Genomic DNA, 27164 nt, shown 5'->3' on the forward strand with positions numbered 1-27164 from the left:
AGCAGAAGGGTGTTAGGAAATGAGGTTAAAGAGAAGGGGAGAGGTCTGCATGTGGGACCTTAAGGGCCTTGGTAAGGGCTTTGATTTCATTCCAACAGCAAGGGAAAAGAGGATTAAACAAGGAAGTGTGATAACTGATAAGGCTGAGAGTCCTGCTTACTATTAAGGACGCTCAGAATTACTCCTCTTCACTCTGAAGGACCCCATGATCTTTTGGGAGAGAAACAAGGTTTATTACTGCTCTCAGGAAAAAAATAAATGGAATGACACGGCAGAACCACAAGACTCTAGCTAAACTCAAGGCTGAATGATGGCACTGTTGAGCCACAGGTGCAAGAACATCTTCTGTAAAACAGCATTAGTAAGTTAGTAGTAGCTTCGATGTTACCGTTACAAAAGCAAACAAACACTGCTGATGGATCACAGTGCTCAATGACACTCTGGGATAAACATAGGACAAGAAAAGTCACCAGAACTAAGAAGCCAATCACCTAAGCAACTGCTGAAACCTTTGTAAGGAAGAAGGGTGGCTATGGATAGTACTGTTAAGGCCTTTCCTAGACATGCTTCACAAATGCATATATTTAGAAAATGGTATGCATAAAACTACTATAGGGAACACAGTAGGCCTAATAAATGGTATATTTTGATATTTATATGCATGGCACAGGAACTGTGTTGGGAAATGTATCTGAACTTTATTGCCAATTAGTACAATGACTGTGGGAAAGTAACGTGACTTTAAGGACCCCAGTTTCCTAATTTATAAAAGGTGAGAAAGGATGCAAAGTACTTCAATTTTTTTTTTAATTTTTTTTAACGTTTATTTATTTTTGAGACAGAGAGAGACAGAGCATGAACGTGGGAGGGTCAGAGAGAGAGGGAGACACAGAATCTGAAACAGGCTCCAGGCTCTGAGATGTCAGCACAGAGCCCAACGCGGGGCTTGAACTCACGAACCGTGAGATCATGACCTGAGCCAAAGTCGGACGCTTAACTGACTGAGCCACCCAGGCGCCCCGGAAAGTACTTCAATTCTTAAACACACATGCACATATACATCCCTATGACTCTTCACTTAGTAGTGCAAAGCCAAAGGTTTGGAAAGCAGTTAAATGATTCTGGACTGACTTGGCATCACACTATGCAGTACATACTGAGATATAAATATGAAAATAAGTATATGTTTTAGTGTTTAAAATTTTTTAAATATTTCTTTTTGAGAGAGAGAGTATGCACGCCTGAGCGAGGGATTGGGGCAGGGAGAGAGGGAGAGGGGGAGAGGGAGAGAGGGAGAGAGGGAGAGAGGGAGAGAGGGAGAGTGGGAGTGGGAGAGTGGGAGGGAGAGAAAGGGAGAGAGAGAGAGAGAGGGAGAGGGAGAGAGAGGGAGAGAGAGGGAGAGAGAGGGAGAGAGAGGGAGAGAGAGGGAGAGAGAGGGAGAGAGAGGGAGAGAGAGGGAGAGAGAGGGAGAGAGAGAGAGAGAGAGAGAGAGAGAGAGAGAGAATGAATCCGAAGCAGGCTCCAGGCTCTGAACTGTTAGCACAGAGGTGGATGCAGGGCTTGAACCCACAAGCTAGGAGATCATGACCTGAGCTGAAGTTGGATGCTTAATCGACTGAGCCACCCAGGTACCCGTTTTAGTGTTTTAACATTACAGTGTATGGCTTGACAACTATGAGGAGATGGAATCAATATGCAGCAAAAGAGGACAAAAACTAATTGAAGTTTTTGGGCTAGATGTCAAATGTTTATACATACAGATTACCAAGTAATTGTACGTTACATTTTGAGGATACGTATATATGGAGTATTAGTTAAAACTGTAACAAGCAGGGGTGCCTGGGTGGCTCAGTTGGTTAAGCAGCCGGCTTTGACTCAGGTCATGATCTTGCAGTTTATGAGTTCAAACCTCACACTGTGCTCTCTGCTGGCAGCACAGAGCCCGCCTTGGATCTTCTGTCCTCTTCTTTCTTGCCCTCTTTTGGAAATACATACACACACATACATATATATATACATATACATATATATACATATACGTATATACACACACATATATATATATGTATAGCAAGCATACAAAACACAACATTGGACTTCATATTAGGAGGCTTGAGTTCTAACTGTCTCTTCAGTTACTCTCTACAATATTTAATTATCTGAGTCTCAGTTTTATTCACTACAAAATTATGTAACTTAGCTACCTTCCAGTTCTTAAATTCGACACTCTCATAGTAGGCCATGATGTGGTGGGGTGCCTTTTATCACAACAGTTTGGACATATTAATGGGTAATCTATGAAAATTATGTTGACCATCAGTCAGTATTTAACATGATACTTCCATTTTATACATGAAGAGTTACCACATACTTTCCTTTCAGAGTTTTTAAAATGAAAATACTCAAATGTAAGAAAAAGTTAATAGAATAACTACTATCAGTGTGTTTTTAATAGGATTCTATGCTTTGTTCATTTTCATGCTTATGTATTTTTAAAAAAGAATTTCTTACATACCCTTTTATATCAAGTATTTAAGTTAGAAAAATGAAGCTATAGAAAAGTTATCTCTGGGTGCCTAGGTGGCTCAGTTGATTGAGCGTCCGACTTCGCTCAGGTCATGATATCGCAGCTCACAAGTTCGGGCACTGCATCGGGCTCTATGCGGACAGCTTAGAGCCGGGAGCCTGCTTCAGATTCTGTGTCTCCCTCTCTCTGTCCCCCCCACTTGTGTTCTCTCTCTCTCTCTCTCTCTCAAAATAAACATTAAAAAAAATTATCTCTAATAGATGCTATTTCCTACATAAAACAGGATGCCTAAGGTTATTATTATTTAAACATATATACCAGTCAAAATAAAAAAAAAAAAAAAAAGAAAGTTAAGATATAAACATCAAAAGCTACAGAGGTCACATTTGCCTCTTAAGAGTGTTATTCCACTTTACCTGATGAAGAACTTCCAGAGTAACAGGGTAAAAGAGGTTTTCAATAATTATTCGGAGCACAGGGCTCTGCCCAGGTATGACTGTGCCTTCATTGGTAGGAGCTCCAGGAAGGGCCAGGCTTCCTGACTGGACAGCGCTGACAGCCTGCAGTGCAGCTTGGGCTCTCTATAAAACAATCCAAAATAAGGAAAAAAATACATATCTACTTTCTCTAGATGCACATATCCTAAATTTGTAACCAGTTAAGATTCAAAAGACTTGCTTTCTTATCACAATGACACAATATTTAAGAAAGGTACTTAAAGTTACTTGAAGAAATGAAAAAAACACATGGCAAAAAAAAAAAAAGAGGAAAATGTGAAGATGATTTTTATTTCCTAATTTTTAAATAACAGAAAAAAAAGTGAAAGTAACATTAAAGATGACTTAAAAACCACTCAAGTCCCTCTTCTTTTTCCCTCCCTGAACCACTGAGTTCTAAAACCTTTGGGTGGCATATGAGAGACGCAAATATGGAGCTACGGTGGTTCAGAGGGGGTTAGGAATGCATCCCTATAGGAAGGCATCCTGGCATGAGCATCAGAGCCTGAGCGATGAGGACAGCATCTACATAGTAGGCTGCCTGGCAAGGGCAACTTGAGCCCAAACAAGGTAAGAAAGGTATCTAGTGTGGGGGTGGTTCAGTGCTAGCCATCAAACCTGAGGAATATGAAAAGGGTAAGAAATGCATCCAGAAGAGAATAGCCTGACAGGACTGTTAGAGCCCAAGGAGAGTTAGGCAAGGGTCCACATGGTGTGACCCAATGTAGTGAAGACAGTCCAAGCAGGGTGAAGAGGAGGTTCATGAAGGCCTGACCGGGGTAAGAAGGTAATTCAATGGTGGGGCAGCCTAAAATAGGATGTAAGAACCCAAGCAGGGGCAGGCAGACAAGTTTTTCTTTTTTTTTTAGCAAGAAGACAATATTTACTTATAATGGAACATTTACGGAGCACTAATTGCAGGTATCATTCTATGCATTCACTATACAACTCTCTTTAATTCTCACAACAATTTACAAGGCATGTATTATTACGTTTTTTTCAGATGAGAAAACCGAGTCTGAGATGGGTTAAATGGTTTGTCTGGAGTCACACAGAGGACTGTAAACAGTGGTACTTAAACACTTGATGAAAATCTGAAAATGTCTCAAACACAATTCTGAACCCCACTTTTGTCAAACTCCTGGAAACGTCTCCTATTTTTATTGTTCCTGTTGTTATTGAATTACAGTTGACGTACAATGTTATATTAGTTTCAGGTGTACACCATTGTGATTTGAAAATTCTATATATTGCTCAATACTTACCACAAATGCAGTCACCATCTGCCACCATACAACACTAGTACAATATTATTGACTATATTCCCCATGCTGTACTTTTTATCTACATGACATTTATAACTGGGAGTTTGTACTTCTTAATGTCTTTCACCTATTTTGCCAAACCCTCCTCCCAACCACCTTCCTGTGTGGCAACCACTAGTTTGCTCTGTGTATTTAAGAATTTGTTTTTTGTTTTTCACTTATTTTCTAGATTCCACATATAAGTAAATCACATACTTGTCTTTCTCTGTCTGATTTATTTCACTTAGCATAATACCCTCTAGGTAGATCCATATTGTTGCAAATGGCAAGATTTCATTCGGCAGACGAGTTTCGAAATAGCATGCTCCACTAAAAAGACCAGAGTGCCCTAAAACAAGTCGAGTTCCAGAGCTGGAGCAAAGACAGTACAAAATGAGTAACTTTTTTGTTTCTTTGGTTTTTTTTGTTTGTTTTTACTAGGATGCAAAGAACTGTTCAAATATTTATGGAAACATGCCAAAAGATAGAAGACAGCTTCCCTGAAGTGGCTCCCACTGGCCAAATATAGGACAGTTTGAGAATCAAAATAGTGATTGTAACAAATAACAACCCATCAAATAAAACAGGAAACCTTAAATCCATACTGGTATAAGTTGACAGTTGGTAAGAAGTATATATATACTGCTTTAAAGTACCTTCCCCCAAAATATTCCTCTTTCCTCCTTTGTAAGTCATAACTTTACAGTGGAGAAGCCAAACATGAGCCTCATCAAGGAATCTAAGAGCACAACATCAGTAATGCAACAAACTGAAATTATGTGCCACCTGATATGATGCAATGAGAAAAAAAGGACATTACTTCCACGATGTTCCTGTCAAAACTATATACACTGAATGTAATCACAAGGCAATACCAGATAAACTCAAATTGAGGGAAATCAAGACAACAGACTGCCTATAATCATCCAAAGTGTCAAATCAAGGTCATGAAAGTCAAAAACTGAGGAACTGTTTCAGACTAAAGAACACTAAAAGATGTGACTTCTAAACAGAACATGTGATTCTAAATAATGTTTGTTTTGCTCTAACAAACATTACTGGGATGATAGGCAAAACTTGAATGGGGACTGAGGACTGAATGTCAATTTCCTAATTTTGACCTCTATATTTTGGTTGTGTAGGAAAATGTCCTTGCTTATAGGAAATGCACACTAAAATAATGGACAATGAAGACCGATCAGGTAAGCAACTTATTCATAAATGCCTGAAGAAATCAAAACTTGTATCTGTAACTCTTTTTCAATTTTATGACTGCCTCAAAATTTAAAACCATTATTCAGAAAATGAAGTGGGTGAAGGAAGGAAAATTTAAGGGAAAAAAGCATGGTTAATGATTAATGAAATCAAATGCAAGTTTTCATCAATCTCTTTGTTCCATTCTCATCATTCCTTAAGAATGGTGATAATTAGTCTGTGCCACAAAATGAAAAAAAATCACCACTTTTTTACATATATTCACTTCCAATTTTAAATGAACATTTCTTGTGTTTTGCTTTTATTATTTTAATTTTTAGTTTATTATATCATCTCTCTAATGTGAGACATTATGCTATGATAAATAACATTAAAAGAAGAATCTTTCTGAAGATTGGCTTTTAACTTTGTGTATGCTTAATAAACTTCCACTTTTTTTTTTTTAAAGTTTATTATTTATTTTGAGAGAGACAGCAAGAGGGAGAAGGAGAGAGAGAATCCCAAGCAGGCTCCACACCAGAAGCACAGAGCCTGAGGGGGATCTGGAACCCATGAACCATGAGATCATGACCTAAGCTGAAACCTGGAGTCAGACACTTAACCCACTGACTCACCCAGGTGCCCCAGAACACCTTCCACTTTTATGCTTATATGCAACTCCTTTTTTATACTTTTTACCAGCATTTTTAGGCCATATAGATTTTTATGTATCAGGTAATATTCAAACTGCCCAACATTCAGTTTCTAAAACATCATTATCTTTGAGAACAATGTATGCGTAATTATTTGAAAATTTTGTATCATTTGTTTTCAAAACTGTGCTCTTATGGAATACTGAGCATCCCAATCCTGCCTCAAAAACAGGAGTTTATCTCATATATTTTACACTGGGATCCTCAGTAAGAGTTTATTTGGAAAATGGGTTCTATTGTTTTCAAGTTTGAAAACTGATTCAGACTTCCACTTTGAGTCTATAATTAGCAGAAGGTGTGGGTCAATTAATAATTAATTTTAAAAAGACCCAGAAGGTAGAATTAGCAGACAAGAACATGTGGGACTCGAACTCATGACCCCGAGATCAAGAGTTACATGCTCTTCCGACTGAGCCAGCCAGGTACGCCTAAATTTTTCATTTTTAAATTTATTTAAATTTAGCCACATGTAGCTAGCAGCTACCATACCAAACATAACTCTAGAACGTCTAGGCAAAGACTTCAACATAGAGAAGTTCTAAATGGAATAATGGTTCTTTTTTTTCTTAGATCAGGAGGATTAAATCTTTACAAAACTAAGCCTGCACAACCAAAAGTAAACTTAACCTTGCTGACTTTACTTCATTATGCCATCAACCATTCTACCAATCCTTCTTATTAAACAATTCTACACATATGCTTCCTGCTACTGATACTACTATTTTTATCATAGCTCCTCTTCCTTCACTCATCCTTTTTGGCATGGGGGGTACCACAACAGAGAAACAGGAGAAGCCACGGTACCTACTGTGCTAGTCATTCTAGAGTTCTCAACATATTCTGCATTAGTATTTCACAGAGCACTGAGTACAAAGGTCTCTGAGCAGCAGGCATGCAAGAAATGCTTTTGACAATAAAAATCTGAGAAAATAACACCTGAAGACAGATTTATTTAATAAATAACTCTGTAGTTTCCGTTTTTAATTAGACAAAACATTCAAGTAAAAAAAAAAATAAAATTGAGGCACACTCTCCACAGAGGGCAACAGAAAAGTTGGGGGTGGGAGAAAATGAGAAATATTTTCTTAATATAAAGAGATTATTTCACATAGATTTATGTTCTGTGTATTTGATGCTAAAAATTATGAGGCAGCAGAATTCCTACTATGGGAGATAATTTTTTAAATGTTTTCTAAACAAACTCGCTGGAATAGTTTAATAACTTAATAAAGGAAACAGCAGTAGCATGACTGGAAATGCAAGTATTTCATCAAGGTGAGGGGAGGACAAATAGACTTCATAGAAAATTTAAACATGTCTGGATAACGTGAAAAAGACATTTCTAAAATTGAGATAGAAATGAATGTACAATAAAATGCACAGATCTGAAGTGTAGAGTTTGATGATTTTTTAAGAAAACATTTTTAGGCAAAATCTTTCCATGGTTATCTCTGCAGATTTATAAATGTCCACCCACAAGGTAAAAAAACAAAATAAAACAAAACTGTCTATACCCTAATGATGGTTATTAATAAAACCATTTCTCAAATGCTGTACCTCAAAATACAATCTAAATTTTTTAGCTATAATTTTAGTTTACATATTTTTTAAGCTTATTTATTTATTTTGAGAGAGACAGAGAAAGCACAAGTGGGGGAGGGGCAAAGAGAGAGGGAGACAGAGAATCCCAAGCAGGCTCTGCACTGTCAGCTTGGAGCCTGATGTGGGGCTAGAACTCACTAAACCACAGGATCATGACCTGAGCCAAAACCAAGAGTTGGATGCTTAACTGACTGAGCCATCCAGGTGCCCCAACTATAATTTTAGTTTAAATAAAAAGATAAAGATACTTGAAGGGCTCCTCAGTTGGTTGAGCAGCTGACTCTTGATTTCAGCTCAGGTCATGATCCCAGGCTGAGCTCTGTGCAGAGTGCGAAGCTTGCTTAAGATTCTCTCTCTCTCTCTCTCTCTCTCTCTCTCTCTCTCTCTCTCTCTCTCTCTCCCTCCCTCCCTCCCTCCCCCCCCCTCCCTCTCTCTCTCTCCCTCTCTCTCTCTCTCTCTCTCTCTCTCTCTCTCCCTCCCTTTGCACTTCTCCCCTGCTTGTGTTCTCTCTCAAATAAATAAATAAATTTTAAAAAATATTTGATATTCACCTGACCCTCTCTGGCAAGTATGTCCATAGGCTGGAAAAGAAGTTATGTGCATGTTTTGGGTTACCTTGTTATTCAGAGAATAAAAGATAATGAAATAGTGATTTATCAGTTTCCCAGGGCTATCGGAAAAAAAAAAAAGACATTTGGTATATTTTATATATGCAAACAAGTACCTTAAATTCTGACTTCAACTTTGGTGTAGGATTTTGAATAAAAGAAAAACTGTTATATTTTATCAAACACCAATGTATAAAAATTGCACAAAAATAACAAAATGGAAAGGGCACTAGGAAGAAATCAAGGCTATCGAAGAATTAACTAGGTCATTTCAGCTGGCTTTGGTTGCCAAGCAACTGGAATGCCTCACAGTTTCTCTTTAGAATAATCCAGTCTTTAAGAGTTTTATTAAATTGTTTATTCCTTGTTCAAGACTTATTCTAACATATTTAGGAATCACACTAATAAGAAAACTGCCATGACTTACATGAATGAAAATTTAAAACTCTAGTGAAAGACAGGAGTCAAAATACATCCTCCTCAAAAGAATCATAGAGCAATATAAATGTTAATTATCTCAAATTAATCTATAAAATCTACCCAATTCCAACTGTGTTTTTTTTGGGGGGGGTAGAAGTTATCTAAATAATTCTATTATATATGGAGACATAAGTAAAATACAATAGCTAATTAATGTCTGAAAAGAGAGTATAAAAGAGGGCTTTGCCTTACAAAATATTAATACTGGAGACATTAGCTCTAGGGAGATGAAAACAGGAATGGAACAGAAATGAATACAAAAGGTAGTCTGGATTAGACATGGAATGCACACCATGTGAGTAGCACAGATATGAGGGTATATCAGAGCCAGGCAAGCAGAATGTGTATGCATGCCTAAGAAGGGTATACATGCATGTTTTAAGTAGGTACAGCAAATGTACAGAAAACTAGAACATGACAAAGAACAAGTTTCACATGAGTAGATAATAAATGGGTTATTCAAAAAAACGATAAAGGAGAAACTGGTCAATGGGAGTTAAAAAAGAGATCAAAGCCTACCCTCACTCCCCACCTCCAAAATATTTCTAATAAAACAAAAATTTAAACATTTAAATAAAACCAACTAAACATAAAAATATGAGAAGAAAACACAGGTAAAAAAAATTTAAAAAAATTTTTTAACGTTTATTTATTTTTGAGGCAGAGACAGAGCATGATTGGGGGAGGGTCAGAGAGAGAGGGAGACACAGAATCTGAAACAGGCTCCAGGCTCTGAGCTGTCAGCACAGAGCCCGACGCGGGGCTCGAACTCACAGACCGCGAGATCACGACCTGAGCCGAAGTCGGACACCTAACCGACTGAGCCACCCAGGCACCCCAAAAACAATTTTTTTAATGTTGGTATACTAGGTCCTGATGAGCATGGTATCAAAATCAGAAACCATAATACAATCTTAAGAGATTTGACTATTGTGTAAAAATATTTTTAAAACCGCATTAGTAGACAAAACTCAGAGAGACAGAAAGTAGACTGTGGCTGCCAGAGGCTAGGGGGTCAGGGGAATGCGGAATTAGCGTTTAGGGCATAGAGTTTCAATTTGGGAAGGTGAAAGAATTTATTTTTTTAAGTTTATTTACTTATTTTGAGAGAGAGAGAGAGAGAGAGAGAGAGAGAGAGAGAGAGAGAAGGAGGAAGGGGAGAGGGAGAGAGTGTGAGAGAGAATCCCAAGCAGGCTCTGCACTGTCAGCACAGAGCTCAAAGCAGGGCTTAATCTCACAAACCATGAGATCATAACCTGGTGTCCCAAGGTGAAAGAATTCTGGAGAAAGATGGTGGTGATGGATTGCACAATATGAATGTACTTAATGCTGCTCGGCATTTACAAATGGTCAAAATGGTAAATTTTATATGTAATTTACCACAGTGTTAAAAATGGGGAAAAAAACTGCATCAACAGAAATCACGATACTTTATAAGTTCTCAAATAAATATTAAGTAAACAATAAGATATGATTTCATCCTCTAATAAAGACGACAGGAAAACTGCTTGCTTACACATATGAGTGGCACCCTAAGCTGGCACATATTCTTTAAAAAAAGAAATCATGTGGGGCACGTGGGTGGCTCAGTCAGTTAAGTGACTGACTTTGGCTCAGGTCATCATCTCACCATTCATTAATTCAAGCCCCCCATTGGGCTCTCTGCTGTCAGCACAGAGCCCGCTACGGGTCCTCTTTCTCCCTGTCTCTCTGCCCCCCTCCCCCCACTTGCACACATACCCTCTCCCTCTCTCTCTCTAAAATAAACATTAAAAAAAAGCAATCATGAAATATATATCAAAATATAAAATATGCATATGCTTAGTCCCAGCAATTTCACTGCCATAAACGTTAACTAGTAAGAAAATGTTGCAAGTGTGCTAGGATATGTAAGAATGTTGCTACAGTGCTATTTCTAAAAAGTGTAAAACTGGAAACAATTTCAATGTCTATTAACAAGACATTGGATAGATTATGGCTGTCTTATAGAAGGGAGTATTATGCATTCACTTAAAAACTGTGAAGTAATTCTGCCTTTATAGCCATCAAAAAAATATCCATGACACATTATAAAAAAAAATATGAGCTTTCAAAACATTAGGATTCCACTTATGTAAAATTATATACACAGATAATAATACACCTGGATAGAGAAGGAATACACACCAAACTGTTAGCAAATGTTAATTAGTTGTCTCTGGACAACTGTGTTGTTGTTGTTGTCATTTTTACTTTTCTGGACTGTTTGAATGTTTTACCATGCGAATGGATGCTATTTAGAATTTTTAAGTCAATTTTTCATTTACAAAAGTCTACACTATTTAAAAATATCTAACATCTCATTTACTAAGTTTATATAGGTTATTATATGCCACTAATATCTCTTAGAACAAGCTAAGGATTATGCACAGAAAAATTCTTTGTTTTAAAAATGTGGAAAACTAGTTTAAATTCAGTAGCTTGCACTATAATGACTTTCAGCACAGAATCAAAGGGCTGGAGGAGTTCTTTTGCCTAGAGCAAGACTATAGGGCCCAAACATGCTCATAACATAATAAAAAAACCTCTTTCTTGCTTTGTGGATCAATTTTTCTTACCCTTAAGTAACTTCAAATTACTATTTTAGCTACTACAAATCAACCTGGAGAGACACAGAAGATGAACTATAGTCAATATGAACTATATCAAAATAAAAACTGAAAAACGAGGTTAGAGATGTTGATATTCTACATTCCACATTCACCTAGAAGAGTCAAAAACCATTTAATGAACATATCTATACAAATTCTTATTAACATCTTAATGTTAACATCACAATAGAAGCGGCACTGAAATTCTTAATGCCTTTGTTATATATTCTAAGTATTCTATAAAAAGTTCCTTTTGGACTTGAAATTTTAAGAGATAAGAATGTAAGTTTTTTCTCTTACTCGTGAAAAAAGTTTCAAGGGCAAACTAAATTTCTGCCATTTCTGCAGTCAAATGCTCTGCCTCTGAGCTATACCCCCAGTATCTGTCATTTCTAGCACCGCAACTTCAAACGTATTTCTAAATGGCACTACTTAAGCCTTCAGGTAAGAATTTACATACATAATCTTTACTAATAAAGCATCCTAACAGGAAGGAACATGATTTTTTTTCCTCTCTGAGAAATAGAAAATTAATCTTAAGCTATTATACCATGTATTCTTGTAGCTTTTTTTTTTTTTTTTTTGTAGCTAATTTTTTAAATGCTTTCAATACTTACAGCTTGATTAGGTAGATTGTCAGTCTTAAGTTCTCTGTGATTGGAATACTGAATAAAAACAGGCTGGCTTCGAAGGTGAGGAGTAACAGGAGTGTAGTAATTCACCATAGTAACAGCAGCTTCCTCAGAAGCCATTTCTAAGAAAGCCTGTAATAAACACAAGAAAGTAAAGTGAAAGCTCATGTTTTTGAAAGACAGCTAAGAACTATGAAAAAACTCTTGCTTCAAAGTGTACCACTGATGTTAAATGAAAATACACATGAAAAGTCGAGCTCAATAAAGGATTTGGGACTGGGAAATTGCCAGTTGAATAAATGATTTCATGTGGTTTTTGGTTTTCCTCTTTTTTCTTTCTTCTAAAATCTAGAAATAATTAAAAAGGTGAAAATAAAGGTGAGCATCAGTACTGTAAAATGGATGCTTTCAGGGGTTAGAATTTAATAGTTCTTTCCTAAATAAGAACTTTCCAAGATGGGGCATAATGATTTGCTCTTTTACCTTTTAATTAAATAGCTGTTTATGATACACTTAAGTTTATGATACAATTAAATGCAGAACTCAGGTGTAAAGGCTCAATTGTTCAAGTTAGGGAAATGGGATAATATCTTTCCTACATTAAGTCAATATTGATTTGAATCATTCAAGTGACTTTTCCTGAGATCTGTGTTAAAAAATACAGAGGCAACAAGCCCAAAATGAAGTCACCTGTACTAAGCCCGACTAAGCCCACATCACCAAACCAGGAGTTAATACCTAACAATTATAGTTTCAACCTCTCCCAAGATTAGAATCTTAAACCAGTTCATCTGGAATTACTTGGTCAGCACTAGTGAGGTTATCTGCCTTACAGACCCCAACCATTCCCTAAAGGAAGATGACCTTGCCTCAAACAACTCACTCTACTAGTAACTTCCTTGTCCCACCCTATTCTGCCTACAGAAGCCTTTCATTATGCACTGCTCTTCACAGCTCCTTTCTATCTGCTAGATGAAATGCTACCCAATTCACGAATCCTTGAATAAAGCCAATAAAATCTTTAAAATTTACTCAACTGAATTCATCTTTTAACACCTGTAATCATTGTACGAATATTAGATATCTGAAAAATAACACAGGAAGAGCTGAGATCAGAAAAGACTCCTTGAGATCTATGTCTTATTCCACACATGGCTTCTTCCAGCTGTAAGAACTCCTGAAACTTCCGTGAGAGGTTCTGCCACCCTATCATAATGGTTAGTTACGAAGATGAAATACTAACCATTCTGAGCCCCCAGAACTACCTATAATGAACATCTCAAATTAAAAATGTATAGGAAGAACTCCTGATCCAAGTCCATGCAAATTTCTAGTTTGATAACTCAATTCTTTTTTACTACAACAGAGCATGTAATTAGCAAGTGTACAGTAACCACTTCAAATTATATATAAAACACAACTTATAAAAATATATATTTATTAACAAAATTTCCTGAACATAGGAAATGGCAAATATCTGTAAGTCAAACTATTTATTTGTTTATAGTTATCTTACTAAGTGTTTCTATTTGGCAAATATTCCAGTAAAGGAATATTAACCTGACAAATGTTAAATGTGATGCTTAACTGTATTCATCAAATGTCACAAATGAACCAATTAAATGCTTTAATTAACAACATTCTATGAAGTAGTAATGTTAGCCACACCACAATAGATCAAATATCATTAATTAACTGATCCTCAATAAACAAATAAATTCTACTATCTTCAAGAAATGCACTTTAAAACCATTATCTGTATTAGTAATATGCTTTTACTAATTTTTCTAAGGAAGATAAAAATGATCAAGGTAACCAAAAAGCAATAGCAACATTTCCTGTCTGGTTTTTAATCACCTTTTCAACAAAGAATATGTAAACTTTTTGCTAATAATATTCACTATATAGAGGGAGAGTATCTTTCTGAAAACCCCTTCATAAATGCAAAAACTAAACTCAATGTCTAACATTAGTTACACAAAGGAAAAGCTAAACAATATCTTTGGAATACATGATTATTATTATAGAAAATTTTTCTTGAAAGTATATACAACCTAAAAATTCATACATAAAAAGAACTTTTTCCACATGGACCCCAGTAGGAATTATTTAGGTTTTTCTAAAGTATCCAAAGAAATCAATTTTCATAATAAGGGGTGGAAAAAAAAAAATCCCAGAAGTCACTAACCACAGAAAGGCTGGCGAAAATATCCCGTATGCTGCCCTCAACATTCCCACCTCTAAGCGCCATCAGAAAGATTACAGCTACAAGTAGTTCTAATGACTCACATCACTCTCTTGCTAAAGTATATAACTAACAAAATATTTTCTAAACATGATTTATGACTGAAAGATAAGCAATTAACACAATAGCACTGCAGATAAATAATAAACCCAGAACCAATAGCAGAGACAAAAACAAATTGTGACATTGCTGCCCCTCACAACCATCTAACAGAATATACAGGATACAGTGCATGAAACATGATAATGTACATGATACACATACACGATACATCTCACAGCCATTAGACTTGGCCATGTTGGCTCTTTTAAAACCACCCAAACCATATATTCTCAGTAGTGGCAACTGAGTTAAAATAAAGATCCAGGCACATGTAAGATTTCCAGAAGATGTAAAATAAATGTGTAAACATACAAGAGCTGAATACTAAAACATGTTATTTAGCCTCTCCAGATTTAAATAACCTCATCCGAATTAAACAGGAACGTTAGTTTCACTAAAGGGCCAGAATCAGACATGATAATCTCTTTCATGTCCAAACACATACCAATCTGTTTATAAATATATTTGTTTCTTAAACTTATTTACAAAAGTGTAAGAACATAGGGTCTTATCACAATGTACTACACAATGTTTAGGGCTTAAATCTGTTGTCTTCTTCTTACCAGCAATGCTCAGTTTAAAAGATTTTCAGGACAACCAAAAACTGGGAAAGAACTAAAGAATTCATCCTAATGGGGTCTGAGTTGGAACAAAAAAGCAGGTGATTACTCAAATCAACATAACAAGTATTATATTTTTGTCATGGTCACCACAAAAGCAAGTTTCCTGATTCATCTTAAGAAAAACCTATTAACTTCTGAAATGAAGAACCTCTAACAATCTCTTTTGAATTATTAAAGAAGTTATATATTAATTCTAAACTAAAATATACCACACATTTCTATACAGATTTTGGAAAACTTATTCTTTAACTACCAAATGAGGCATAATTTATATCCTCTCTGTGTCTTGGTCTTCTGCTAATCACAGGGTATTTTCATAAACTATTTTGTAATTAAGAATATAAAATTTTTTTGTTCAGGAAGAAAAGGACAAGTCATTGAAAAAGAGATAATCCTATGTCCTGTGTTAATATTTTTGTTTGTTGCTTCCTGTCACACATAAAAAAAATTCTATTTAAAAAACTACTTTATGTAAATAAAATGAAATTTAGAAAATACAGAAAAGTTCAAGAAAATAAAAGTCACCTTTAACACTAGTACCCAGAGATAATCACTGTGGTTCAATCTTTAAATATTACATACCTGGCTCTTTCCTTTCAACATCAAAAGATTAGTTACTTTGCCAAATGGTAGACCTAATGATATGACCTCTGCTTCGGTGACATCACTTGGAATTTTGCGAAGATGGAGAACACGAGAAGGCGAACAGGGAGGTCTATCTCCTTTAAATTTCTTGTTGTCATTCCCATTAGCTAAAAAAATATAAGATTTTTTCAAATTACTGAAACTAATTTAGGTTGACATACTACATTAACCCTATTGTCACATTTCATCTCCAACAGTTTTAGTTTTTGAAATTCAGGGAAACTCTAGGGCTGATCAGAGATAAGGACAGTGGAAAACCATCCACTTTCAATGAATGGGTGTTTTGGTTTTTCATGGCAAGTATTAAATTTTTTAAAAATTGAAGTCTGGTTTTTAATTTCAAGGAAAAGTATTGGATAAATAAATTAATATAGAGAGAGATCAAATTCCTCTAAACAACTATTGTGAATGGAGAATAATGTTTATAGTGTCTTTAATGTATTTTTAAAGATATTCTGCTAACTTGTTCCCATGCTAAATAAGTAAATATGAACAATTAAGTTTCAGGAAAGACTATAAAAGAAATTTTATATTTACCACATCCTGAGGGGATTTGGATTTGAGCTGTATCATTATGAAAATTAAGTTTATTTCTCAGGCATTATGTAGTTTTTACTAATCTATTTATAAAGTGTTTTTTAGAAGCTAAATTGCGGTTTCCTAAGACAATCTTATTCCTTACCATGTAACAGTAGGTCTTAACATAAGCATCTTATTAGAAATGCAAATCTTCAGCCCCACCTCAGACCTACTAAATCAGAACCTAAGGGGTGGCACCCAACAACCTGTATTTTAACAAGCCCTCCAAATGATTTTGATGCAATCTGAAGTTTGAGAAGACTGCTGCACAATAAAAAAATCCATTATCCCAGTTACAGCTAGATTTTACTTAAATTCTTTTAACACTGACAATAACTAGAATTGATAAGCCTGTAATGAATACTCTAATTTATGTACATAAGATTCAGAAATGTTTTTCCTTGGAAAAAAAGCACCATATAAGACTGAATGCAAATTATCTGAAAGCCCTGTTTCATTACAGTGTGTGTGTGTGTGTGTGTGTGTGTGTGTAAATGCTAAACAGTACCATACTTAGCACTATTAGGAGGAAAATACAATCTTTCCAAATGTCTAAAATTGTCATTTTTCCAAACATTAATGGAACTTTGCAATCAGATGTCTATGGCTATAAATAAGTAACATGAGGACCACATAAAAACTATATGGCCATACTGTGTCCCCATATCTGTGGCATAGAAGTCAACATGCTTTCAAGTGAGTAGCTTGACTTAATACCCAAATCAGCACTCACTCCCAAATTCTCTGTTCATGAATGCAGGCAGCATCCTACCCAGACACCAAATACTACTGATTCCTTCAGGTCCTTAGTGGTCTGTACCTGTATATAACAAATGCCTAGTGAGACTGTGGAAAATAGGCAGTTAAATATTTATTGCAAATTAATCTGTGAGTCAAGAGATTTCCTCTCCTCTCAACCACCCAGAAATATTGATTTTTCCCTCCAAAATCACTAATTAACATTTTTCATGTCCATTCGCAATGTCACTAAGTTCACCTATGATCATTTCCACTTCTACTCTACCTCCCTCTAGCCTCAGTCCCTCCTCCACCCCCACTCAGATTCAACATCCTATCCACCGACCACACTATCCTGGTCTAAACACGCTGACCAGCTTGCAACCACCTGAAATGTCCCTTAGTTTCTAGTTTTCACACTGTTTTCACTTATACTACCTCATTTGAGTAGACAAATAAAAATATACTGAGTTAAATATTAACAGATGAAGAGACAGAAGTTCAGAAACTAAATGATTTTGTACACAGCTAGCAAGTGAAAACGTCATTCAAACTAAAGTTTAAAGGTAATTTTTTTTTTTTTAGCACAAACATCTCAAAATGTCTTACCATTCCTAGAAAAAAGCAAGCCACTTGACACGGACATACATTTTGAAAGTATGGGCAGATTTATGTGGATTATAATGACAACTGTCATTAAATTAGAACACTAATCATCACGTCCTAAACAGGAGTGAAAGCCAGGCATGGAGTATGCCCTTTTGCACCCTCCTTTGCATCGATGGCAAGATAGCACTACCACCATCTTGTGCCTTCTTAACTAGCACAAGGTGTTAAAGACTGGAAAAACCTCCTAGATGCAAGGAGATTTTATCAGTTTACCCAGAATATTCCAAAAACAAATGGAAGAACACTGAAAAGGCTGCTCCTGAGCAGGGGAGGGGCAGAGAAAAAAGGACAGAGAGAATCCCAAGTAGGTGCTGAGCTGTCAGCGCAGAGCCCCTTGTGGGGCTCAAACTCATGAACTATGAGATCATGACCTGAGCTGAAACAAACAGTCCACACTTAACGGACTGAGCCACCCAGGCACCCTGAGGTGGTTTCTTTAACAGAGGTTTTCATCATCTCTGTAAAACTGTGTAAGCAAAAATGAATGCCTACACTTGCTATGTGAATTCGTGTTGTACTATCAAATAAAGACCTATGGTAACAAATTAAAAAAATTTTTTTTTCAATGTTTATTTAGTTTTGAGAAAGAGACAGACAGAGACAGAGCACAAACGGAGGAGGGGCAGAGAGAGAGGGAGACACAGAATCCGAAGCAGGGTCCAGGCTCCACTGAGCTGTCAGCAGAGAGTCTGATGAGGGGTTCAGATTCACAGACCACAAGATCATGACCTGAGCCGAAGTCAGACACTTAACCGACTGAGCCACCCAGGCACCCCTGCTGACAAATTTTATCAAGAGATACTTAATTATAAAAACCCAGCATTTTAGGTTGTTAATTGTTCTGAAATATAAAAGTGCCTGAGCAATGTTAAGAGCATGGGCTATTAAATCAGACATCCTGTTCTAGCAAGTTACCTGAAATAGCTGAGCCTCAAATTCTTTTCCAGTAAAATGAGTGTAACAGGGTTATTTTGAAAAGTAAATTAGATAACATATTTAGATACAAGGTGTAATGCCTAGCACATACTAATCAATAATACGTCACGATTTTCTTAAGAAGGATTTTTATCTAGAAGTGATAGTCTTTCTACTTTTTTGGTATTAAAATGATGATTATAGGTAACAATGATTTTTTTTTCTTATAAGTGCTTACTTTGGAAAATTTAAGACACTGTCCAAATTAACTAAAAATTTAATTATTCTATGAAAGCTAAAAATCTAAGAATGACCCCAGAAAAGGTGATAGCCAAAGACTCGATAAATATAATAATCTGGAAAATGGAAAATACATAAGCAAATAAATGGCATCATTTAATAAAAGTCAACAGAAAACAAGGAAATTCTAATGTATTAAACACGTAACTTTGAAGAATTGTTCTCTGTACAAAAAAATAACATGAGACTTTCCAAAATTTTTATTATAAAAATCAGCATTCAAAATACTTCACTTGTAAAAATTTCATATTTTACTGAATGATACACTGAAAATTACTGAATACTTGCTACATATTAGGTTCCAAAGAGAGTAAGTAGGTTTTTATTTTTTTCAATGTTTATTTATTTATTTTTGAGACAACGTGCAAGCAGGGGAGGGGGAGAGTGAGAGCGAGAAGAGAGAGATAGAGAGAGAATCCCAAGCAGGCTCTGTCCATGCTGTCAGTGCAGAGCCCGATGTGGTGCTTGAACACACGAACTATGAGATCCTAAGTAGAAGTCAGATGCTTAACCTACTGAGCCACCCAGGTACCCCGAAAGAAGCTTTTTAAAATTCATGTATTTCCATCTCAAAATTGGAGAAATCCACCAGGAAAACTATCCTAGAAATCTGGATCTTTTTAAAAATGCAAGTTTAATAGGATATACTTTATCTATTTATTAAAAAAAATTTTTTTAATGTTTATTTTTAGCAGGGAAGGGGGCAGAGAGAGAGGGAGACACAGAATCTGAAGCAGGCTCCAGGCTCTGAGCTGCCAGCACAGGGCCCGACACGGGGCTCGAACCAGTGGACTGTGAGATCATGACCTGAGCCGAAGTCAGACGCTTCACCTACTAAGCCACCCAGGCATCCCTAGGGTATACTTTAGATACAATAAAATCTATGTAACATTTTAAATGCAGAGTTTGACAACTTTTGACAAATGTATATATCCATATGACCACAAAAATCAGGATACCCAACTTTTCCATCATCCTCAAAAGTTCCCTGGTGTCCCTTTGTAGTCAGTCCTCCCTCTAAGACTCTCACCTCCTCAAGCTATACAGCTATCATTTGACATTACCATAGTGTCTTAGTAACTATAGATTTACAAAAAAAAAACTATAGCTTTACAGCAATTCTTTTTAAGTTTGTTTATTTATTTATTTTGAGAGAGAAAGAAGGCGCAAGTGCAGGAAGGGCAGAGAGGGAGAGGGAGAGAAAGAGAATCCCAAGCAGGCTTCATCCACACTGTCAGTGCAGAGCCGATGCAGGGCTTGAACCCAAGAACCATGAGATCACAACCTGGGTCGAAGTCAGACACTTAACCAACTGAACCAGGCGCAGCAGCAATTTTTGTTTTTTAAGTTTATTATTTTTTTTAGTAATCTCTATACCCAAAGTGGGACTTGCATTCACGACCCAAGACTGAGTGGCATGCTGTTCTAAGCCAGCCAGGAGCCCCTTAACAGCAATTCTTGAAATCAGGTATTTAACTGGGGAGAATTCATGTCATAATAATTTTGAGTCATCTAAAACATACACATCATTATTTCTCTCTGCATTTATTTACGCCTTCTTTAATTTCCCTTAACGTCCTGTGGTTTTCAGTGTAATGGTCTTGCACATATTGGTATGCTGACCCTATACTCTGCAACCATGCTAAATTCTTTAGAATTTTCTACATAATACAGTTTTATTGCTTACTTTCCAACATGTGATGCCTTTTATTTCTTACTCTAGTTTTATTGAGCTGGCTAGGACTTCTTGTACAAAGATGAATAGAAATAATGAGAGTGAACATTACTTCCATTACTGTGGATTTCAGGGGACACGACTGTCTTACACCATTAAGTATATTGTCTGCTGTAGCTTCACACATTTAGTAGGGTAAACAGGTTCCCTTCTATTCCTGGCCGAGGTCTTATTTGGCCGAAGGTCTTATTTATCATGAATAAAAGTCAAAGTTGAATTTTAAATGCTTTCTCAGGACATATTAATGTGATCATAAAGTTTTTCTCTTTATTCTGTTAATAGAGTATATTGTACTAATTTTCTAAAGTTAAACCACTTTGTATTCTTGGAATAAATCTGACTTGGTCATGATATATGACCTCCTCTCCATGCATATATATATTTATATTTACATATATATATATAAAATATACACACACACACACACATATAGCTGAATTTGACTTAATGCCTTCTAAATATATTTGGGTCCATTTTCATGAGAGATATTAATCTGTAATTTTTTTTTCCCTCTTGTATCAAGGGTAATACTAACTTCATAAAAATAAATTCGAAAATGTTTTTTTTAATTTCTTTTCATTTTATTTATTTGAGAGAAAGAGCACACGTGAGAGAATGGGGGAGAGGGGCAGAGGGAGAGAGAGAATCTTAAGCAGGCCCCGAGCTCAGCACGGAACCCAATGTGGGGCTCAATCTCTCGACCCTGGGATCATGACCTGAGCTGAAATCAGGAGCTGGACGCTCACCGGAGTGAGCTACCCAGGAGCCCCAAAAGTGTTGTCTTCTATATTCTGAAGGAGTTTGTGTAGCACTGGTATGGTTTCTTCCTTTAAAAAAACCACTGGGTCTTAAATAAAAAAAAAAAAAAATTATATTTATTTTCAGAGAGAGAAGGGCGGGTGGCGGGGGGGGGTGGGGGGGAGTGAGCAAGGGAGGGGCGAGTAGGGGAGAGGCAGTGTGGAGCCTGACACAGAACTTGAACTCAGGAACCACGAGATCATGCCCTGAGCCAAAATCAAGAGTCAGACACTTAACCAACTGAGGCGCCCAGGCGTCCCTAGATCTTAACTTTTTAATTATCAATTTGATTTTTAAAACAAGTATAGGGGTTATTTGGGTTTTCTAGTCATTTTGTACCAGTTATGATACTCCGTATTTTTCAAGGAATTTGTCCACTTCATCTACATTGAATGAATGCCTATTCATTCATTTTATTGGCTTAAAATTGTTCATAATATTTCCTTAATATCTGTCTTAGCCTGCTTAGGATACTTTAACAAAATACAGACAGGGTCATTTAACAATAGAAATTTACTTTCTCATACTTCTGGAGATTAAAAGTCCAAAATTAAGGTACTAGCAATGTCACTTTCGAATAAGGACTCTTTTCCTGGCTTAAAGACAAGCTACCTTTTCAGTGTCCTCACATAGTAGAGGTGGAGGCAAGAGCAAGCTCTCTAATATCTCTTCTGATAGGACACTAATCCCATTGTGAAGGCCCCACAATGGGCCCAACTCCCAAGGCCCCATCTCCACATACCATCACAATGGGGGTGGGGTTTAAACAAATTACCAACAGATGTTGGTAATTTCTGTCTTCTCTCATTTTTTGGTCTTACCTAGAGGTTTATCAATTTTATTGACCTATACAAAAACAACTATTGGTTTCATTAATTTTTCTCTACTGTTTTCTATGTCCTTAATTTATGCTCCTATATTTAATATTTTCTTCCTTTAAACCTGGAGGTTTAACTTGTTTTTCTTATACTATGCTTAGAAGCTTAGATGATTTACTTTGCACTTTTCTAATGTAAACAAAGCTGTAAATTCCTACTTCTAAAAACAGTTCTAGCTGAACCCTTCAAAGTTTAGTAAATTGTGTTTTTGTTTTAATTCACCTCAAAATATTTTCTAATTTCCCTTGTGACTTATCTGATTCATGGGTTAAATGTTAATTTTTAAATAAATAACTGGAAAATTTTCCCCCATATACTTGAGGATTATGCGTTTTTGATTTCTAATATAATTTTAAAGAGAACGAACTATAAATAATTTTAATGCATTCACTTTGAGACTTGTTTTAGGATGCACATATAGCCTATCTTGGTGATTATGTCATGTGAACTTCCAAAAAAGCATATTCTGATGGTGTTGCAGAAACTACTCCACTGTCAATTAAAATCAGTTGGTTGTTAGTGTTGAAAACATCTATATTAGGAGATCTACAAACTTTTTCTTAAAGGGCTACATAAATAATTTAGGCTTTGTGAGTCATACAATCTCTGCTGCATCTATTCACCTCTACAGTGGTAGCATGAAAGCAGCCATATGGACAGAAATAAAAAAGTGTGCCTCCATTCAAATAAAGTTTTATGAATAAACATCAAAATTAGTACCTCCTATAAGCTTCAGGTATCTCAGAATATTGTTCTTTGTTTTATTTTTTCACAATTTAAAAATGTAAAAATCAGTCTTAGATCACAGGAAATATAAACCCCTGTCCTGTGTCCTGATTTTCTGTTTACTATGCTATCAATTACTGAGACAGAGATTTTGAAATCTCCAGCTATAATTGTGAATTTGCCTATTCCTCTGTTTAGTTCTATTAGCTTTTACTTTATATATCTTGAAGCTCTGTAACTAGGTAAATATACATGTATATTCAAGATACGTATATTTATCAAGAAATACAAATAAATACAATGGAATACAAAATGGTAAATAATGAATAAATATGAAATACACACACACACACACAAAACAGTACAAAGAAAGCCAAGAAACAAAGGAAGAAAAATAACAAAGAATAAATGGGACAAATAGAAAACAAATAGCAAGATGATAGGCTTAAAACTAACCATGTCACATAACTATATTAAGTGGAAATGACATAAAGATTCCAAATACAAGGCAGAGTTCATCAGTCTAATAAAGCAAGACTCAATTATGTGATGTGAAGAAGAAATCCATTTTTTAAAAATTTTATTTTAAAGTAATCTCTACACCCAATGTGGAGCTTGAACTCAAAACCCTGTGAAAAAGAGTCACATGCTCTACCGACTGAGCCAGCCAGGTGCCCCAGAAGAAATGCATTTAAATATAAAAATCTCACATTCAAAGTAAGAGGAATGGAAAAAGATAAATATGTAAACACTAATCATAATAAAATGCAGTGGCTGTACTACTATCAGACAAAGTAGACTTCAGGAAAAGGAATATTACTGGGGATAGAGAGACATTTCATAGTAATAAAAGAATCAATTTATCAAGAAAACATAATATGTCATGCATACATGTACTGCATGCATACATGCAAACATATACTGGGGGCGCCTGGGTGGTTCAGTCGGTTAGGCGTCCGACCCCGGCTCAGGTCATGATCTCATGGTTCGTGGGTTTGAGCCCCGCATCGGGCTCTGTGCTGACAGCTCAGAGCCTGGAGCCTGCTTCGGATTCTGTGTCTCCCTTTCACTCTGCCTCTCTCTCCTTCAAAAGTAAGTAAAAACATTAAAAAAACAACAACAACATATACTGGACACATAAAAGGCAATCTTTTTAATTGGAATATTTACACTTTGTTTACTTTTGTTTAAGTGACTGCTCTGGGGCTAAATCAATATGCATCTTTAACTTTCCAAGGTCTACCTTTAAATGATATCACCTAGGTACAACGTAAGAACTTTTCAAAGCATAGGTCTATCTCCCTCATCATAACCTTTATGTTACTGTCATATTTTAGTTTTCACATATGCTATAACCCCAAAAATTTATTTCCCTTATCTTGCTTTAAATAGTCAATTATCTTTTTTTCTTTTTGCATCAGGTTTTTGTACACTCAACGTATCTTACAGACCTTTCCATAGACAGTATTCCATACCTTTTTTCTCTTTCTTTTCTTTTTAAACTAGGGTAAAATCACATAAGAAAATTCACTACCTTAACCTTTTTCTTTTAGATTTTATTTATTTAATTATTTATTTTGGTAATCTCTACACCCAACATGAGGTTCAAATTTACAATCCTGAGATCAAGAGTCACATGCTCTACCGACTGAGTCAGTCAGGTGCCCCTTAACCATTTTTAAATGCAGAATTCAGTAGTGTTAAATACATTCTTAATGTTGTGCAACTATCACCACCATCCATTTCAATAACTCTTTTCATCACGCAAACTGAAATTCTATACTCATTAAACAGTAACTCCCTAATTTCCCTCTTCTTCCAGCCCCTGGCAACCACCATTCTACTTGCTGCCTCTAGGACTTTGAGTACCCTCATTTCCTTTTGTGCATATTCTACAGCTAATTTCTTTGTGGTTACCATGGGGATTACATTAACATCCTCAAGTTAAAACATTCTAATCTGACTTTATACCAGCTTATCTTCACTAATATGCAAAAACTCTGCTCCTTTACACCTGTCCCCATACCCTTCTGTTGTTGACGCCACAATATTATATCCTTATACACTGTGTGCCCCAAAACACAAACTAATTCTTTTAAATGTGTTAGTCTCCTAAGTTACATGGAAAAACAAATGTGGAGCTACAAACAAGTCACATGCTTTTAGATTAAGAACTCCTTAAAAAAGGCAGTCTCTTGTTAAAGACCTGTACTTTAGGTCTTTAACTATAAATTATAAACTATAGAACTATAAAACTATAAAACGCTGATGAAAGAAATGGAAGACAACACAAAGAAATGGAAAGACATTCCATGCTCACAGACTGGAATACGGTTAAAATGTCTACACTACCCAAAGCAATCTACACATTTAATACAACCCCTATCAAAATAACAAGAGCAGTTTTGATAGAACTACAACAAACAATCTCACAAAAGACCCTGAACAGCCAAAGCAATCTTGGAAAAGCAAAAGCAAAGCTGGAGGAATTGTAATTCCAGACTTTAAGTTACATTACAAAGCTGTAGTAATGAAACCACTATAGTACTGGCTCAAAAATTAGACACACAGATCAATGGAACAGAAGAGATAATGCAGGGGGCAGTTGAGCCTCCAACTCTTGATTTAGGCTCAGGACATGATCCGAGGATTGTGGCAATGAGCCCCGTATCAGGCTCTACACTGAACTTGGAGCCTGCTTAGGACTCTGACTCTGACTCACTCTCTCTTCCCCCTCCCTCTTAAAAAAAAGAAAAGAAAAAAAGGAAAGAAAACCCAGAAATAAACCCACAATTATATAGTCAATTTATCTTTGACAAAGCAGGAAAGAATATCCAATGAGGACAAAAAGTCTCTTCAACAAATGGTGTTGAAAAACTGGACAACAGGGGCACCTGGGTGGCTCAGTCGGTTAAGTGTCCGACTTCAGCTCAGGTCACGATCTCGCGGTCCGTGAGTTCGAGCCCCGCGTCGGGCTCTGGGATGATGGCTCAGAGCCTGGAGCCTGCTTCTGATTCTGTGTCTCCCTCTCTCTCTGCCCCTCCCCCGTTCATGCTCTGTCTCTCTCTGTCTCAAAAATAAAGGTTAAAAATTAAAAAAAAAAAAAAAAAAAAACTGGACAGCAACATGAAAAAGAACGAAACTGGACTACTTTCTTAAACCATACACAAAAATAAAGTCAAAATGGATTAATGACCTAAATGTGAGGTCTGAAACCATAAAAATCCTAGAACAGAACAGGGACAGTAACTTCTTGGATACTGGCCCTAGCAACTTCTTTCTAGATGTCAACTGAGGCATGGGAAACAAAAAACAAAAACTATTTGGACTACAGCAAAATTAAGTTTCTGCAAAGTGAAGGAAACAGTCAACAAAAATAAAAGGCAATCTACAGAATGGGAGAAGAGACTTGTAAAAAGCATATCTGACAAGGGGTTAGTATCCCAAACACATAAAGAACTTATAGAAGCGCCTGGGTGGCTTAGTCAGCTGGTTAAGCATCTGACTTTGGCTTAGGTCATGATCTCAGGGTTCTTGAGTTCAAGTCAAGCATCGGACTTTTTGCTGTCAGCACAGAGCCCACTTTGGATGTCTACCCCGCTCTCTCTCTCTGCCTCTCCCCCTCTCGTGCTGGTGTTCTCTCTCAAAAATAAACATTAAAAATAAATAACTTACAACACTCAACACCCAAAAAACCCATAAATAACCCAATTAAAAAATGGGTAGAAAACATGAACAGACATTTTTCCAAAGAAGACATCCAGATGCCTAACAGACGCACGAAAAGATGCTCATCATCACTTACCAACAGGGAAGTGCAAATCAAAACTATAGTGAGACATCACCTCACATCTGTCAGAATGGCTAAAATCAGTAACACAAGAATGAAGAGGTATTGGTGAGAATGTGGAGAAAAAGGAACCCCTGTACACCACTGGTGGGAATGCAAACTGGTGCAGCCATGCTGGAAAACCATATGGAGGTTCCTCAAAAAGTTAAAAACAGAACTACCTTATGATCCCAC

The 27164-nt window shown here is 36.2% G+C and overlaps 1 protein-coding gene across 7 annotated transcripts in view; it reads right to left on the reverse strand.

Annotated features, from left to right (window-relative positions):
* The window catches only part of PTBP3 (polypyrimidine tract binding protein 3), a 125964-nt gene that overhangs the window by 50718 nt on the left and 48082 nt on the right, over positions 1-27164 (reverse strand). For 4 of the 7 annotated variants that reach the window (XR_006210621.1, XM_042964616.1, XM_042964615.1 and 1 more), the window contains 3 exons: positions 15740-15909; positions 12173-12319; positions 2944-3108 (listed from right to left, as the gene is read on the reverse strand). Coding sequence is in view for 6 of the 7 variants with exons in the window: in XM_042964616.1 (XP_042820550.1) it covers positions 2944-3108; positions 12173-12319; positions 15740-15909 (482 nt within the window). In the remaining variant the exon portion in view is untranslated. Of the gene's footprint in view, positions 1-2943; positions 3109-12172; positions 12320-15739; positions 15910-22148; positions 22323-27164 lie in introns of those variants that run through there. The other 3 variants (XM_015543072.2, XM_015543073.2, XM_042964617.1) reach the window with 2 other exon arrangements.

The sequence above is a fragment of the Panthera tigris genome, chromosome D4, assembly GCF_018350195.1.
Source record: "Panthera tigris isolate Pti1 chromosome D4, P.tigris_Pti1_mat1.1, whole genome shotgun sequence".
Taxonomy (NCBI): domain Eukaryota; kingdom Metazoa; phylum Chordata; class Mammalia; order Carnivora; family Felidae; genus Panthera; species Panthera tigris.